The sequence below is a fragment of the Nipponia nippon genome, unplaced genomic scaffold (genome assembly GCF_047370975.1).
Source record: "Nipponia nippon isolate SJK-2023a ecotype South Korea unplaced genomic scaffold, ASM4737097v1 scaffold_28, whole genome shotgun sequence".
In the NCBI taxonomy this organism is placed as follows: Eukaryota; Metazoa; Chordata; class Aves; order Pelecaniformes; family Threskiornithidae; genus Nipponia; species Nipponia nippon.
In genome coordinates, this window is record NW_028262345.1 from 3,846,673 (window position 1) to 3,864,903 (window position 18,231).

The 18,231-nt window shown below is 41.8% G+C and overlaps 1 protein-coding gene across 8 annotated transcripts in view; it reads left to right on the plus strand.

Moving 5' to 3' along the window:
- Nucleotides 1-247: 247 nt before the first annotated feature.
- CLMP (CXADR like cell adhesion molecule) overlaps nucleotides 248-18,231 on the plus strand; it is a 49,660-nt gene continuing 31,676 nt past the window's right edge. For 7 of the 8 annotated variants that reach the window (XR_015706031.1, XR_015706032.1, XR_015706027.1 and 4 more), the window contains exon 1: nucleotides 4,582-4,929. Coding sequence is in view for 1 of the 8 variants with exons in the window: in XM_087763304.1 (XP_087619430.1) it covers nucleotides 4,902-4,929 (28 nt within the window). In the remaining 7 variants the exon portion in view is untranslated. Of the gene's footprint in view, nucleotides 279-4,581; nucleotides 4,930-18,231 lie in introns of those variants that run through there. The other variant, XM_087763304.1, reaches the window with a different exon arrangement.

Here is an 18,231-nt window from a genome sequence, read left to right on the forward strand (position 1 = left end):
CTCCTGCTTTTTAACTTGTGTTCTGACCCTCCCTGTTTAATCTCATCTGCTCCACACCTGTGTTCTGACCCTCCCTGGGTAATCTCATATGCTTCACACCTGTGATTCATAGATAAACCAATTACTTGCCAATTTTCTAGTCTCACAGCTGGGAAATTAAAGCACAGTGTCTCATTGGCAGGTTTTTCAGAGGAAACAATAAAAAGCAGCATTCTTAACTGATTTTTTTTTTGTTGTTGTTGTTGTTGTTTCTGTTAGAGCAGGACTGAACTCTGAAGGTAAGAAGATGTTATTGTTTGCTTATGATGTTTTTGTATTTTATTAGACTAGTTGACAGGGTTTTAGTTGAGTGGATGTTTTCCTTCTCATTAAAGTTTTGTTAAAGCTTTAGTTGAAAACAAAAGCCTTGTATTATGTAAATATTTAAAGGTTTTTGTATTAATGAAAACAAAACTTTGTAGGCTTTGACCTGGTTAGCCTTCTGCTGTAATATCAATAGTATAATGTAAGTAGTTTATGTTGTGCTCAGTTCTTAGCTGTTGTAACAACAACAACATAATAAAGATTAAAAATGCTGTTTCTGTGTATAAGGAATTCTTTATTTTCTTATTCCTCAAAGTATAAATGCAGTATAAATTCCTATAGAATGAACATAAAAATAAATGTTGGAGGAACAAGCTGTGCAGACAGGGGCACTTTGAGCTAGCTAGAGCTTTTGGAGCTTTTTGGTTGGTGTTTTTTTAGAGATATATTTACTGACAGTGTGAGTGCTAAGGCTTGTTGAAGTGAGGCTTTTTATTAATACTAAATGACTAATAGTGCTTTTATGATCAATTATTGAAGTCTACTTAAGAGATGAGAGCTTCTTAAACAATAACTGGTTTATAAGTTAATATCTGAGTTCTGATGTATAAAGCAATCTTTCCACTAGTGCCTTATTGTGAAAAGAAATCTCTGAAGGGTTTTATTTTCTACCCGAATATTCCTTGTTGTGTGTTTTGAGTTTTTTTGTGCAGAGACTAGACTGTGTAGTTTGCCTTTCCTCTGTCAGAATATGTTTTTGTGCTTTTTCTATTCGGTTGCAAAGTCAAAAACTGAACAGAACATGGTTGTGCTCAAGAGATTCAAGTGCTCATCTGGCTCTCTTGGTGGATGAACCCTGTTCTGCTGGCTGTATCAATAAGCTGCTTAAATAATTTAAACTGTGTGAGGTAAGTTTGTATTGGGAGTCTCAGAGAACGGACTCAATAAAGAATCAACATAAGAGGGTAGCTGAGTAGCAGTAGTAGTCTGTGTTACTGCTGTGTAATAACAGTTCTGGAAGAAAACATGGTTTCTGGATATGTTTTGAGTGACAGGGGTGTTAGAGGTGCTGTTGCTGGGCATATGCAGCACTGTTTAGTGTTGAGAAGACAGTGTGCGGTTCTGCAGCAATGGGGGGCAGTTGCATCTCAAGGAGCTGTTTCCCTGGAGCAGGAAGAGCAAAGTGAAAGGAATAACCTGATTAAAAAAATTAGTAGGGTTTAGAGAAAGGATCCCTGACATGCTTCTACTAGTTGAGGTGTAGGAACAAGCTAACAAGTGCTGGGTAGGCTCTTGGGGCATGCAGATTTAAGAGACTGTGTTTTGCTGAAAGGGGCTATTCATGCAAATATAAAAGGGGCTGAAACGGAGCCTGCACCAGGGAAGGTCACCAAAAAGCTGGTCTGTGGCCCATGAGGAGTTCTACAGGTATTTGTATACAGCTATTTTAATCTGAACCTACCTGAGATTTAAAAGTCAGGGCCTGTCAACAGCAGTAAAGGAACCCTGAAAACCTACCTCAGTTTATAATGGTTTTTTATTAAACCTTTTTCCTTAATGCTTATGATATCAAACATCAGTTTTTCTATTTCACTCTTCTCCCTGCTGAGAAGTGCATGATGCATAGCTCCCATGCTGTGCTAGCTTTGTATAGGAACCAGTGAAAGCATTCACAAGCCTACTAGAAGAATTTGCCCCTTCTGGAAAAATAATGTGCTGCAGATAGGACCTATTCCCCCAAACACAATCAGCAGAAGTCTTGAGAGGATGTGCTGGTGTGATGGGTGTCCTTATATGTACTTACACCAGCCTTTAACTAGCCTCTCAGTGAAACTGTTATGCAAACAAGTGAGATACCCTTGCCATAATAGGTATGAACACCAGAGGGAGAATCCCCACTGAACCCCAAAGCTTAACTTGCTCTTGAGGAGCTTCCCGAAGGGGCTGAATGCAATGTGAGAACAGGCTGTGGAATGGCTTCTCCGAGATGATAAAGAGGATGCATGCGTGGCCTCCTCTTTCATTCTCCACATCCTCCTCTGTGTACATCCCTCAAACATCCCAGCTCTCTGGATTTCAGTGGAGGCTGGGCAGCGAGCGCAGGGTGACAACACTTCTCTCTGTCTTGGTTTCTGATGCATTGATTCTATTAAAGCAAAGCAGCGTGCTGGGTATTTACAGCATAGCTTGGGATGTCTTCTGTCAGACTCATAATGCAGAGAGACAAGCTCAGGGCTGCTTGGCTTCTGGAGAGCGGGGGAGGGGATTAAATGCACTTTTCTCCATCGATTTATGTCCTGCACTGAAAATCAATGATGTTCTCTCAGATCCACTCAACTGTTTGAAAACTAGCAGCCTGTTTGGTCAAGTGTGTGGGGAAAAGTTCTGAAGGAATCAGCTCTTATGGTATGGGTAGATGGGGACAGGTAGGAACTGTTAAATTCACCTGATAATGATCTCTTTTGTATTATCAGGCTATATTAGTTGAATATGCTGTTTAAAACACATTGTCTCTGCTACAAAGAGAACAGCTGTTTTGGAGAGGAGGAGCCAAATGCTGCTTTTGTTTCCATCTGAGGCTGGGAGGGGCAAATGGAACTTTAATGAAACAGGATGCAGAAGGATAACTTTTATCTGTGTTATTTCTGTCTGATGGGATCTACCTGAATCTAGGGTCTGATTTTGTCCAGGGTAGCAGAGTTTCCTGTCCTCCAGTAAATGCTTGAAAAGCTTGTACTGTAACAAAGAGCTAAGGTGATGAATTCCTGTAGAGCTTCTAAGCATAGTGCCCCTCATTGTGGACTTCACAAAGATTTCTGTATTTGTTTTCATCCCTGAAGAGGGAGAGCAGCATACTGTCCCTGATTTTACAAGGGAGGTATAGAGAAACTAATGTAGATGGGGTTACACAGGGAACTAATGAGAGAGCTTGAAACTGAAGTATGAGGTCTCAAACCACAGGCTGGCAGCCTTGCATGTGGCCTGGTCTTTCTCTTAGGTCTTAGAAATACTTTCATAAGTGTTCCTAAGGTAAAAGATTTTTGTTCTGTCTTCCAAAGCTTTCCTTCAGCCCCAAGTTGCACAAGATGTGTCATCAGCTGTGTATGGTGGACATATATTTGAGTATGCCTATTTTTTAGAAAAAATGCAGTTGCTGCTTATGTAGATGTATATGTATAGCTGTGGCAGCACCCAGATCAGCACAGGATAGCCACCCAAATGCTTGCTCAGCTTCTTGAATGTTTCTACAGCCACTGTAGAGTTTCAGGTAGCCAGTGTTACTCTTCTGCTAATACCCACCTAGGCTAGCTGAAAGTGCTTTGCTTTTTTGAAAAGCAGATGTATCCTAGGGCATATGGATGTAAAGGTGCAAGCATGACCTGTATGTGTGTAAAGTGCAATAGATCAGAACAGTTGGTATATGCACACATGTAAGCCATCGCTGTTTCCATGGCCTTGCTGTGAGCAGCGAGATTTATACATGTTTTACAAAAGAAGAAAAAAGTTCTGTTCTGGCTGGTTCAGCTCAGATGGTCGAAGCCATCTTCTGTGAACTCTATTCCCTACCACATTTGATCCTTCTTACAGAAGCAAAGAGGTCTGCCTTCACTGCTGTGATGGCAGAAATGGAATGGAGTATCTGAGCTAGTTTTTAAAACTTGCTAACTGGACTGGGGTGAAGCTGAAGATGGGCTGTAAAGGTCTCTCAGGCTGGCTTAAAATGGCCTTTGGAAGTGAGTTATAAGTTGCAGTGCACAGCAGTCACTAAATGTAGACAACTGATGTCTGCTTGATTTGGCTTTTTCTCTTGTCAGTGAAGCACAGATAAAATGCATAATTAAATCGTTAGGAATTTTCTCTCCTAGAAACTCAAAGAAAACAATGAACCAAATAGAGAGTCTTCCAGCAAGACTAAAAGCTCTAATTCTGCAATTTACTAGCTACAAAAGAGAATAAAGATAATGTATACATGTGAGTGTGTTTATAATTCTGAAGAGCATGTGTGCTTTTTTCTGGGAGTCTCTCTCTAGCCCTTGAGTGATGAATCTGATTTTTTCTGTGCTGGATTTTTACTGCTTCCAAACTTAACTGTTTTGACACTAGAGAAATCCTTGTGTTTCTCCTCCAAAGGTAAATATATATATTATTTCTAGAAATTATTTCTACCTCACCCACATGACTGGTCTTCACTATTAATCCCAGCTGATGGCAGGGAGGGGCTCTTCTGGGAGGCAGCCATGTGGTGAACATTGAGCACAGTGTTTTCCCCTGCTTCTCTCCTTTTCAGACAAGCAAAATTGTTCTATGCTGCTGTAGATGTGAACTCCTTGCTGCACTGCCTCTGTCTCCTCTCTTCCAGAAACTCAAGGGCCTGAATTACCAGCTGCAGAGATCTCACTGAATCTGGGTGGAATACGGACAAGGAGATGAATAGCAGAAGGGAAGAAAGAGTGAAGTTGGTTATTTTTCTGGCACATGGATGCAATTACACTCAGTGCATTCCAGAGGCGTTCCTTTGAATCCTGTGCAGGTCTGCCTGCAGTTCCTGGGAGAAAGGAAGAAAAAGGGAGGAAAAGTCCCTCTTGCTTGGAGACGGAATGTCTGCACTTTCAATTCTCTTTTTAGGTAGGTTGGCTGTTTGGTTTTAAGTGTTTTTAATCAAACTTCGATGTGCCCTCACTGCATGACTGAGATTCATGTCTGATGAGCTAGAGAAAGGGATTTGTAAAGAAAAAACTTTTATAAAAACTCCAATTTCAGTGTCGTTTGAGTTCTGATGCTTTTCTTGTTGCTTTATTTATTAGCAGATTGATAGAGATCTTTTAATATCTGGATTCATTTTTTAGAAGTGGTGGTTAAACAGACTCCTTTTGGAATGTATGCTTCTTGTTTAAAGAGAGCAGTGATTTTAAGCAATGAACTAGCGAGGGGCTTGAACCTCTTTGGCAAAACGAGGTGAACAAAATGTCTTTGTTTTGGGCAGAGTGTCAAATTTGTTTAACTCAGTTTTGATTTGCTTAGGCATTTAACATTCAGATTTTAAAATAAAAAGGCATTATTGTCTCTAATTGATGCCTAAGATTAGAAACAGATGTGTTGAAGTGCAAGAGGGAGGAGTTGGGGGGGGGGAAGAGGATGGGAGAAGGGAGATAAAGGGGGAAGGCAAGAAATGGGAAGAAAAAAGGCTGTTGAAAGAAGGGAAAGTAAAGGGGTAGAGGTTGACTATTGAATAGGAGAGGAGCTGAGAGTGGGAAAGGAGACATTAAAGGAAGGCGAGAGTGAAGGCAGAACGGCTGAAGAGAACTGTTTGTTAAAGCCGTAGCCTATGGAGAAAAAGAGTTTGCATCCCTGAGGTCTTTGAGGGGGCTCGCCTGCAAGACTGCCTCAGAAGCAGCCTGGGTTTCTGCATCTCCAGAGGCTCTGTAATGTGATGAGTGAGCTCCTGTCTCCATTCTGCTCACCAGATTGTGCTGACAAGCAGATAGCTTAGAAATCTGTTGTGGTGAGCCAAGGCTGCGATTCCTGGGTCCTCCTGTCCCCTGGGAACCTGGGTACAGGTGTGAAAAAGTGAGTTGGTCTTTGATTCCCTGGCAAGAGTTGAGTCCCACAGGGTGGTGGACTGATGTGGCTGGGCACAGGTAGAATAGAGTTTTTGGACAACTACAAAGAAATGTTGCAGGGGACAGCCCTGTCCTGAAGTCTCACAGGTGTGCAACATAGACTAGCTGGATTTCTAGATATTTGAAAGATGGGCAGCACTTGTAGAGCTGCTGAATAAATTGCAGGAAAGGTTTTTGCTCTAGGGATTGCTGTCAGCAAAGGTTTTATCTGTAGGAGTGTGACAGGGGGCTTGAATGTGCTGCAGAGTCTGCATGGGAGTGCAGGCAGCAGTTTGTCCCCCCCTGCACATCTGCCTTGGCTGTTTGTCTCAATATGGTAGAGACAGTGTTTAAAGAGGACTCCAGGAGTAGGAGACAAAGGTATGTTGCTTACCTCACTGATGGAGACAAATGGGAATTGTAGTCTTTGATCACCAACCCTATTCAGCTGCTGAATATTCCTCTATGTTGAAGGCTTGGAGCAAAAGGAATAAGCCGTTGGCAGAGAATAGGTGCTTTTGGCTGTAATGTAATGACAATTTACCTTTGCATGACTAGTGCTGCTTTTATCTATAAAACACAATGGGCTTTATCATTGTTATTATGTCTTTGGCATCTAGGTATCTCCACTATGCTAGTAACACAAAACAAAAGACAGTCTGCTCTCAACATCTTATGCCCTCACCCCATGAGTTGAGTTGCTCAGCCTCTCTCAGAATTGTCCAGGCACTGGTGAGGGGAGGATAAGTGACTTTCCAGGTTTTGCTGTGAGCTTTGGGATGCTTTGTTTCCTGGTACTACAATAGGCATTGCCCCTTGTCTTGCCCATGCTTTATCTGTCTTGTCAACAGATAACTTGGTGTTTCTGCTCTGTGTCCAGCTTCGTTCACCAATATTAGCAGTGTGCTCCAGGGAAAAGTAAGGATGTATTGTGGTTCCCTGTTCCTAGATTGTCCTGAAAACAAGGAGGCTGGGGAGTCTTGTTTGCTGGCCAGAGAAAGTCTAATTAGATTTTCTGCAGTAAAAATGTATAGAAGTGCCAATGATGGCTTAGTTTTCTTGGTAATAATGTGAAAGACTAGTGTGGAAAAAAGGGTTTAGAGAAGCTAAGCAAACTTGAAAGGAAGGTTGCCTGGTTTGGGTTTTCACTATTAAATATACTAATAGAATGGCTAATATATACAGTCCTTGTCTTTTATGCTGTTTACCTCTCTGGGGCAGTGAACAGCTGTGTGAGGAGACAGGAAACAGGAGCCAATTAGTTTTAAGGAGACTTTTAAAACAAGGCAAGATGAAAAACTTAAGTGTGGGCAAGAGCATGACCATGCTTATTTCCCTAATAAAGGCTAGGTAAATGAAGCAGGAATGAGTGAGGAGTGGAAGATGATGTGTGCTAATGTGTGTGCCTACATGTATGTGTATGGAACATCTGATTCTCATCTTGGTCCACAGCTGGTAAAAATTGTTTCAAACTCTGTGTAACACACTGCACTCTTAAAAACCAAAATGGAAATTTCCAAGGGAAATATCTGTGATTCTTTATTTCTGTGTAAAAACTTCATAATAGAATGTTGCATTTCTCAGCTGGTAAAAAACTAGCAAATGCTTTCATTTCCACGTTTTACTGAATTGGTTTAAATTTTCTGGTGCTGAAAGTTTCCTTTGCCTTCTTTCACCCCCTCCAAGTCAATTTTGAATATTTTTAATGAGCCTTCCATTAAAGTAAAAAGCTAATTTTCCTTGTAATCAAATATGTTCATGTGGGTAATGCTTCTATGCCTGGCTTTGACACTGGTATTACATGCTTTTTCTGTGCTTGTTGGCTTATGTATCTACTCTGCTGTTCAGAAACTGATGGGTCCAAGGTCCAAAGTGGTAGATGTGCCAAGCCAAATCAGTCATCCAGCTTTCTGGTGTCCTGCTACTGGCAGTGAACCTTTACATTAGTGTTAGGTGTTGTTCATCACAATGCATGTTTAGTCTGGCTTAGAATTGTCTGACAAAGAAGTGTTCAGTGTGTTAGAATCAGTATGTTATACAGGGGTGATGTTGCTCGAGGGGGTGCGGCTGTAATAGCCAAAGTACCTGATGTAGCTGAGCCTGCCCTCTAAGCTCTGAGGTCAATGACTCTCTTACAGCCCTGTCCCAGGGGTATACTGTTGCTGCATTGAACACCAAGACTCCGATTGTCTCACTGCGCTGGGAAAAAGGTTATGGCGCAGATCCTTCCAGTGCCTGTTGGCATGAGCAATTGGGTCTGACAGCATGCATTTGCCTAGGCATTCACCAGACTTCTAGCTTGAAAATCTGTGATGATACGGAAGCAGCTCTGCAGCATTCAGCAGTGGTAGGTCAGCCTGGGGCTGTGCTCTAGTGTGCTGACTCTGGCCTTCTCTCCTGCTTTAAGAGCACAGGCAACCTGCAGTGTGCCCTATCGTATCTCCTTGAGATCCTTCTCCTGAAACCCTTGCAATACTACACTCCAGCAAAGCCAAGAACCACTGCAATGTTATTTAAAAGAAAAAGCACTCCTGCTCCCAGTGAGGTTACTGGGAAGTTTTACATTTTAATGGAATGCTTCTGCCTGGAACTAGTAAAAAGCAAGGGAGACTGTTTTAAGCAACCTGATGGATCTTACATTTATGCTGATTTTTCCAGGTATTTCCCAAATTTCTCAGTGGCAACTAACAGTATATAATACACTTGCTACTTCCTAGTTTTCTTATGGCTCTTTCTCTGTTGCCTTTGCCTGTCTGTTTCATGGTGTACTTAAAGCTTGGTGGAACAAGGATTTTTGCCCCATGTTTTTACAGCACTCATGAGCCAAGGCTTTGGTTTTGAGTGGAGTACAAAAAAAATCTATAGCTGTGAAAAGGGGTTTTGTGTGTGATTTTGCTGTGTGGATTTCACCTTTTCTTTGTGTCATTGGATTCTGAAGGAGTACAGTTAACTTCTTGGTGTATTTAGCTTGAAAGACTATTCTCCCAAGGACAGCTTCATATAATCAATAAATGGCAGCTCATTTCTGTCATGAAAACTCCAAAAGCAGTCAACGAAACATCAACTGTATGCAGGATTCAGCCTGTTACAGTAGTGTGAATTTAGTTCTAGGACAGGGCAGAGAGGTCTTTAATAGAACACTATAGGAGTACCTGAGGAAAGGGAGCAAAGAAGCAGTGTATCCATTTGGCACTCCAGGGGGAACTGAAAGGAGCTAGACATAATTGAGTTGCTATCTGGCAGGATATCAGGGTTAACGCTCCTTGTGAGACACTAAAAATCTTCTAAAGCCAGGGATTACTTGCATCAAATGCTTTCTGTCAAGAAACTTGATGAGAAATGGCCTATTTTTATGTAGTAGTGCTTTGTTTTATATTAAATAGTTTGGATTTTTAGCATCTACAAAAAAATGTTTATTTTGGGGGTTATTTTTATCCTTTGTTTCTTCCATTTTACTGTGAGGAAGAAAAGGGAGGAAAAAAGGTAACCTTCCAGAGTGAGGAAAAGCAGCATGCCAAAGTTCAGCTGAAATTCTGAAGATGAATTTATTTTATGGGAAACAGAGCTGGGGCGTGGAGGCAGCTTTCTGAATTTCCCATGGAAAACAACTGGTGTTTTGCCTTTGTGCCCACCCTGGACCTTGTCTCCTCCATGTAGAATTAGTGGTCTGTTTCTGTGGTGTACTCTGGCCCACTTCAGAAGGACACTTTGTGTAGGAGCAGCACAAGCTTCCCAGAAATGTCATTGCACAACTGGCTTGGAGACATCCTGATGTTTATCCTCAGGATCACAACAAACACCCCTGTTTTCCTCAAGGCAAATACAGGGCTTTGTAGGGAACTGGCCAGGTTTGCAATCTGGGATTTGTTTGAGTTTTCAGGAACTGCCTGCAAAGAAATGTTAACAGTCACTCTGACAAAGCCTTGTGTGTATTTGAAAAATCTTCTGTGTGTAAGTGTGCCTGCTATGCCATACTAAATGATTGCAAGTATGTGTCTAGTACCAATGAAGTGGGGTGCTGGAAGCTGCTTTCTGTACCTTTTCTCTTCAGAAATAGTCCTCACAGCCTTAGCCAAACTATACCTTAGATTTCTAGCTAAATCAGTCCCCTGTGTTAGCCAAGGCACTGATCATTGCTTGTGTATCTGTAATGTATTTTATACACTTGCAGAGAAAGCTTGGCTCATGCACATGCAATATTGTGCCTATCTTGCATGCACTTGTGTGTTACAAAAGAGGCTACTTTGGGTGCAGCGGGAACTCGGCAGTGCCCTGTCTAAAAGATGAATGGGTCTATTTTTTTCCCCAAAGCTGTTTCTTCATCTGTTTTTAGAAATGGTTAGTTTACAGAAGCAGCCCAGCAAAAAGCCAAGGGTGAAGTGAGGTCATTGAGGTCTGTGAATAGATACTCAAATGACAGGATAGTGGAGGATGCAGAAATGGCTGTGCAGGAAACACAACAATGGAAAATGTGTGAAGTGATGGAAAGTAAAGTCAACAGAAGTGAGGAGGGTGAATTTCTGTCTTGTTTGTCTCTTAGACTCTCAATCTGCTTCTTTAGTATTACTGAGTAGAATAACAACAGCCCACCTCTGCCAGCCAGGGGTTCAAACCTTGCCTAAACCATGCTTTTCCCTGGACAGAATATGGAGAAGGTGTATGCAAGAGTGACCAGGAGCTCTAGCAGTGGGTTAGCAACCCAGAATAAAGCTGGTTGTTTTTCCCCAGAAGCTCACTAAGTAATACAAAAAGCCACTGGCCAATGTGAGGAGGATGGGTACTGCCCTGCCTCAGCAAAGGGCTATTGCTAGGCTTTTCTTAATCTACTTTTTTGGTACCTTGGTTTCTTTGTGTGACTCATTAGGTAGCTCTATCTTTGCAACAGGTTGCAAAGAGGACTGACCAATTGTAAGATACTTCTAAGGTGGTGAATGTGATAGAAGATAATGAAACAAGTCCTGTCCTCATCTGCTCCATCTCTAGGAAAGCATTTGGCAGTTTAAAAAGGCAAATGCTGTAACTCGGAATTTCTCTTAATGGGCCAGACCCAGATTCATGATGTCAGAACTGCTGTTCTACAAGAATCAATATACATTACAGTGTATTTTCAGCCTGTCTCCTCTTCTGTGTAGCTGACATCCATTTTTGTGGCTGGAAAATGAGTATGAAACCTTAGTGTATGTGACTTGTTCTGAACTGATGAGGTAGAAAGGTTGAAGTTCAGCTTAGTGCCTGCAGTTTAATTGCCTTTGGTAGGAAAAGGTCAGTGAAAATTTTGTTGTGCTTATAATATGCATTGGCAGAAGAGAGGCTGCTCTGCTGGAAACAGTCTTTTGAAATGGAGCGTGCACAGTTAGAGGCAACTGATGACCATGACTAGGCTGCATTTGCTCTACTGAAATACTGCACTGCAGCTACTTTTGTAGCATGCTTTGTGATAAGTGTCACACTTGTATGAAGTTTTGGGTAACTCATTTAGTGCTGCAGGGCCATATTGGATAGAGAAGTATGTAAAGCCCATCTAACAGAGGAGGAAGCTAAGGCATGCGTGGGTGCACACTGCCTAAAGGTAAGGTTGCAGTTCTGTTGCATGTCTAGACCACTTGCAGGTCTGATTTAAAGCCATTTTTCTTTTAATGTGTCCTCAAACATGGGTAGAAGTAGTGATAAGCAGATCACTGACAAGCAGCTACAATTTATGAAGCTGAGGTCTGAGCTGCCATTTGGAAGGATGACTTATCTTTGCTTTGTAATAAGATACTTGATAAAATAGTAATGGCTTTTTAGTACCAATGTGCTGAGAAACTCCACTCATGGTGTGAATGACTGCTTTGTTACCAAAAGAACCATCACAGAAAGGAAATTCTGGACTGTGTGTGTCTAGTCTCTGAATTAATTTGTTCTGCATATGAAAGAGGAAAATCTAGTCTTTCTAGCTAGCATATACCTGTTGAATAATCACTTGTCGTTATGGTGTCCATTGTGCTGAGCTGCTTGGCAGAGCAGAACCTGGAAGCCAGCTATAGTTAATTGTAGGTGAGAGTCCCCTGTCCTTCCCTGTGGCTTTTGATAAAGGGGAATATATGTTTGTCTTAAAGCATGTGCAGCAGCATTCACTCGGAATTGAACTGCTCTGTATAATCTCTTAACTAGCAGCAGTTGCATAGTAACTCTAACAATATTGTGCTGTCAATGGACATGCCTCTCAAAGGCAGCTTTGTAGAGGGAAATAGAATGCTTTGCTGGAGTATCTGGAGGTAAAACAAAGTAACAGCTCAGGAAAATATTAGGGAGTGGTCAGTGCATGGGTTGGGAATCTGGATGCAGTTTCCTGCTCTGTTCTAGATCTTGGCAAGTCTCGTTGGTCCCTCTGTAGCTTTTTCCCCTGCGTTGTTCCTTTTACTCTTCAGCTATTTATGCTTTAAGTTCTTTTGAGCAGCGACTGTCTTTCCCTCTGTGCCTCGATGGCATTTAGTACAAACTGGACTGGTAATAGAGGCCTTTCCAGAACTGGACTGTGAAAAAGAGTGGTTCCATTCCCTTCCCCTCTTTGTGCCTCAGCAAAATATTGGAATTAGGTGGTTTTCCAGTATTTGGAATATTTGAGATGTATGCTGGCTGAGTCTCATAGCTCAGACTGCTTAGGCTATTTTTTGTTTATTAAAGGCTTGATAAAATTTTAAAGGCCATAGAAATGTTTAATATAGATATGAACCTTTATCTGTAGGGTAGGGCTGCAGAGTGCCAGGAAACAGTGGGGTGTTTTTGTGTGTGCAGGGGAAAGTCTTACATGTAACACAGCAAGCCTTGAATATTGAACTAAAACAGTCAGGCACTTTTTAAAAAAAAAAATACTGCAGGGTTTTCAACCTTGGAGCAAATCACTTTATGACTTCATTGTTTAAATTTAGGTTTTGTTTTGCGGGGGGATCGTTAGACTTGAAGCAAAAGCCTTATAGCCCAGTGACTGTCACTTCTGATTACTTCCAGTGACACTTCCAATTATTTCCAATCACAATTCCAGGGACAAGAGGAAAAAGGAGCCATGTTCTCCAACATCAGGGCTTTTTTCTGAACAAAGGACCATTTATCAAACCTCTGCAGTAAAAAGGTATAGAGTCAGATTTGGAACTCTGCTGTGGTAGGGTAATTCCAGAGCAAGTCTGCTGAAGTGAGACTCGAGGCCAGTGTCTGGTGGGGTGCTGGGAATCCTGCTGTGGATCCTGCCTTGTTGAGTAATATTAAGGAAATTGCTTCATTTTCCTCAGGCATTAACTGGCACTAGGACTCATTTCAGCACAGCAACATGCTGCTTAAGCGAGCATCTGCTAAATGCTCTGTGGGTCTTGTAAGATGTGAGCATGTAAAAGTACTGCTCATGGAAAGCAAAATGGGAAATGAGTCTGCTGAGGCAACTTGACTGACTTCTAGGTACATGAAGTGAAGAATTTGGTGCAGTGTTTTATCCAGTGGTGAGCCTATGAGCTATTGTGTCCTTCAAAAAATGAGGCAATGCATGATTGCCAGTGGAAGCCAGAGCACTACCTAATTTTCAGATGTCTCTGGCAGCATTACTTCAGACTGCTCAAGTGTAAAAAGTCTTAAAATGGTGTCACAGCTTTCAATCACACTTAGTGAAGCCTTTCATTTCCTTAGTCATACTGCACTAGGCTGTGAGTGAAGTTGGGCCTGCTGAGTGTAAGGGTTATTATTAGCAACTGTTTGCTTTATTTGCTTTATAGCAGTTCTTAAAGGCTCCAGCAGTGATCAGGGCTCTGCAAACACTGGGATGACTTTTACATTGGACTAATAGATGATGAGCATCAGACCTGGTCTGACATTAGGAGCCAGATATTAAGGAATCTGAGTCAATTTACAATGGGAGTTGCATACTGGACCTGAGCAGATTTTGAAAGCAGAATCAAATGAATGCTGAGCTTTGTGTGGTGACTGAGGATCTGTGACCCTCTACTTTAAAAGTGGGAGTGATGTGTATCAGTGATTTGGCCCAATGAAGTTCTGGTGATCACTTACTACTACCATAAAACCCCTGTTGTTGTTCCTCAAGTGGTGGTAGTACTCCTCACTTTCATGTGTTTATTTTGGTCTGCCTGGGGTTGGATGTCACTGAGAGCCACCTGTGTGCCAGCTTCATCTGTTTTCCTGTAATGGAAGACTAGTGTGTCTTTGTAGAATGGATGCTGCTGTAACATATGAACACTGGGCATTATTTGCCACTTGAGCCCAAAGCAGACCATATACATTTTGTCAGGAAAGTTCAGAAATTCAATTCCAGATGAGCAATTTGGTATTATTCTTGTTTTGAGACCTTCAAAGTATTCCTGGTCGTAAGCTCTGATGGTTTTGGTGCATTTGCTGTTTCCATGACTGGAGTAGGTCGATTCCATTGCAGGCACCCATCACAGAATGTGACTGAGGTGGCACTTGCAGAGAGCTTGGTGCTAATCCCCTAGGAGTCTCAGCATTTCACATAAGGAACTCTTTTACTGAATCCATCCACTCTGGATGGATGTTTCCACAGTACAGCTTTGTCTTGTTCAAATGTGGTCTGTGTTGTGGGTAAAACCTCTCTTCATTTCCATTATTTCAAGCTCTTGCTTGGAGACAAAGGGAATTTCAACCAGACAAAGCATAGCTTTTGTGTTGACAAATGCTGTAATTTTTAATTTCTTTTCCAAAGGGGATTTTTAAGCAATTGTGAGTGCTTTCTGGTCAAAGCAGCGTTCAGGATGTCTAGATTCCATCCTTGGTTTGGCCAGTGACTCGCTGATTTAGTGATTCAGGCTCCATTTTTTAAGTGCCCGTTAGTTTTGAGTGTCTCCATTTCAAGTGTTTTAAAGGGTCAGTACTTCTGAAGATGCAAGTCTAGGGACATATGAGCTTGGTCACACTCATATGCTATCAAGTGTCCTTTAAGCATTCAAAGTTTTTGGGGTGCATTTGGTTTCAACTGCTTTGTGCCTCAGCTGCTGTTGTGCAGAGTAAGTCTAAGAGCACTCACAAATGGAGCAACCTTTCCCTCATGAGCTGTAAAGTGCTTTGAAACCACTGTAGAAATGGAGCTGCAAAAGTCCGAAGTGACAGTCTGTTAAGACATGTCAGGCACTAGTTTAATGGGTGAAGATAGTGTTGCAGTTCAGGAGTGTTCCCATCAGTGCCACTCAGTGTGGCAAATGGATCCCAGCTTATCTGGCTTTGTCAGAGCTCCTTCCATTTAGCCCAAGGCTACTCCTGGAGTAAACAGAAGAGACAATTCTGCAGCTGTTGGTTAATTCAGACCCAGTATGACCTGGTACAAGAAAAGTTCAAAACTCTGAGCTCCTCTGCTCTGGAGCTAATGATCCTGCATTGCACAATACTTTTTCCTCTAATTACTTGAGCCTGCATCTTTTTCCTATTTAGTAATGCCCTGGGCATGTTGCTTCCATTGTGGGGTAGCAATGAATACAGGCCCATTAGTAAAAGGCATTGAATGCAGTGGAGGCTGTTGTGTTTCTCTTTCAAGTTGTCAGCAAGCATCTTCCCCTGACCCATATCCTCTTCTCTGAAAGCACCAGAAGCAAGAAGGAAAGCCGAAACTAGAATGTGAGTGGAACAAACTGGGCTGTATTGTACCAGACAGAAGTATTTAGGATGATATTTTCCGAGTTGTAAGTGCTCTGAGGCAGGGACTGTTTCTTTGCCTGTTTGCACTGTTCCATACAACACTGCAGACTTGAAAGCTTGCATAGCAATCTGGAATGTCTTAAACAGTTTTCTTCCTGCTTGCTGTCTAAACAAGCCAGGCACCAGGTTAGCATCTATTAATGTAATTCTAGAGCATAAATTCATGCAGTGAGAAGGCAGAAAAGTTGGGAACCCAAGAGATTCAGACATCTGAGCAACCATTCAGATGGGATGCTGAGGGTGCTCGCTTATTGTGGGCTTATGTAAATTGGGCTTGTTCTGGCCAGATCACAAAGCAGTATCTGCTAGCAAGTTTATTGTACTTTGCTAATGGTCCTAACTACTGAGCAGCCCTGTAGTGTGCAGTTAGGGTTACTGGACTTCTCAGCATCTCTGGATTTTAGCACATTAAAGCCACAGAAGAAAATGTAACAGAAATCTATCTTACAGGCATTTCTGAGAAAGCTTTGAGATATCCTAATATACACACAGTGACAGGGATTTTCAAGCAGTCTTGGAGAAGGAACTCTGCCCCTCTTCAAAGGTCAAGTTAGAAGGAAATTGAGGGCAGTGTTGAAGATTGCTAGAGTATATTGGAGGATTTAATCATTGTTATTGTATTCATGTTAATCACCTGAGTAAAATGTCTCTTCCAGAAAGACAGGCTTGGTTTGAAGACCTCAGGTGGTAAAAATCTCCCATCAGCTTGTCACCAAGATTATACATCCTCTGAATAACTTCAATATTTCTGGTTTTAGTTCTTATAATGTCTCTTCTCTATCTTTGCCTGAGCTCCTTGTGCTTCTGCTTTTTATTTAATGCTGCTGGACTACCAAGAGATTTACTGTAGCATGGAGCAGACTTGTGTCATACCTTAGGTGCTGTGCACCACACATTTCTGCCAAGTACTGTGGACTAATTTAGAGTTTTATGTTAGGCCTTGACCACAGATCCTTCAGAAGCCTTCTGGTAACTGGGCATTTTCAAAAATAGCTTTAATCAGTCCTCTCTCATAGAAAGACATCACAAATACTGTTCTTCAGGTATGTTGTTACATTGGTTTTCTCAGCTCCCAGAGCAACTTGTATGCTAGTTTAAAGGTAACAAAAATGCTGCTTAGATTAATTCTCTCCTTAATTGCCCCTCACCTTCTCCTTAGAAACATCTTCAAGCAAAAAGATGGGAAGAAGAGTTGATTATTCACGTATGTAGAAGGAATTTTTTTTACTAGCCAGTTAGACAATATTGGCATTTTGTCATTTGTTTCTCTCTTATTAGTGGTTGTCTGAGGGCTACTGAAGATGTGGACTGTTCCCTATTCCATTTGTTGTTTCCAGAAACCAATGCACTGATAATTCACACAGCTTAGTTTTATAGAATGTAATCCTGGCATATGGCACACCCTACCCCAGCTCAGAAATATGACAAGTGAACAGTAAAAAAACCAAATTTTGCTATAAGTGATTTACTGCTGTGGAAACACCTATACTGGGCACTTTCCATATACTTTAAAACTATAACTTAATGGAGGCTCTGCTGGGCAGAGGCATGTCGTTTATTTTGACAAAGGCTGCCTTCCCTGAGGAGAATCCTTTGAATGCAAATGTTTTTTCACTTTGCAATGGCATATGACATGTAAGAACCTTGCCCCTTTGGGTACTGCTCCTGCCTGTCTTCCCTACTTACAGAGCAGAGTTGCAGCCTCTCCCATGCTATGTGGTACAACACCATGCGCAGCGTGCTTTGCTTCTGGCTATAGCTTTCCTTTTAGTTCCTGTCCTCAGGGTTGTCCTCTCAGTATTTCCTTTTCTGCAACCATGTGCATGGAAAACTTAGCTTACCCAGAAAAATAGTAACTTCAATAGCTGCTGGCATCCTTCATTACAATGAGACATGCTTTGGGTATGCTAAAGCTCTTTTAACTCTATATGCATATCTTCTCTTGTGGTTTTGGGCTTCATAAGCCTTTGATGGGGTCTGGGGTGTTTGCTGTAAATCTCTGGATTCTGGCGGTGTCATAGCAGTGGGGTGGAAATTCTCTCCACTGAAAGCACCCGATGTAATCGGTCTGGCACACGAACATCTTTAGCCCTTGGAAGGGAAATTAATTTCCTGGTCCTTCAAGGGAGGAGCTTATTCAGGGAGGAATTGGCACAGCTTTTCCATCCTTGCTGCTGATTTAAATGCTTCATTTTTTGATGATTTTGTATAAGCAGAATGGAGGAAAAATCCACTAAAAAAGCAAATTCTGTTTTTCTGAAGCATATGTATTGGAACTGAGCTCACTCAATACTCTCTTGAAAAGATCTAGCACCCTTTCAGTATGGATTTGCCTGGCAGTATGATCTAATTGCCCTGGATTTAGGAGGTTTGTGACATTCTTGGCTTTTATTAAGTATATCCAAGTCTCTTCATACCTTCATGCCTTAATGTCCCTGTCCCAGTTAGTATCATTTCTGTTGTGATACTGGGCCATAAATGCTTTAGTTCATGGAGGGGAGACAGTGTGTGGTCTCCTTGTTACTAAAAATTGATAATCTTACCAACAAATGAAGAGTGCATGATGGGTGGAGGCTGTCAAAGGGTCTGTGACTTGCTCTCTCTGGATTTAGTCTATAAGTAGCCAGGTTTAGACTGAGCC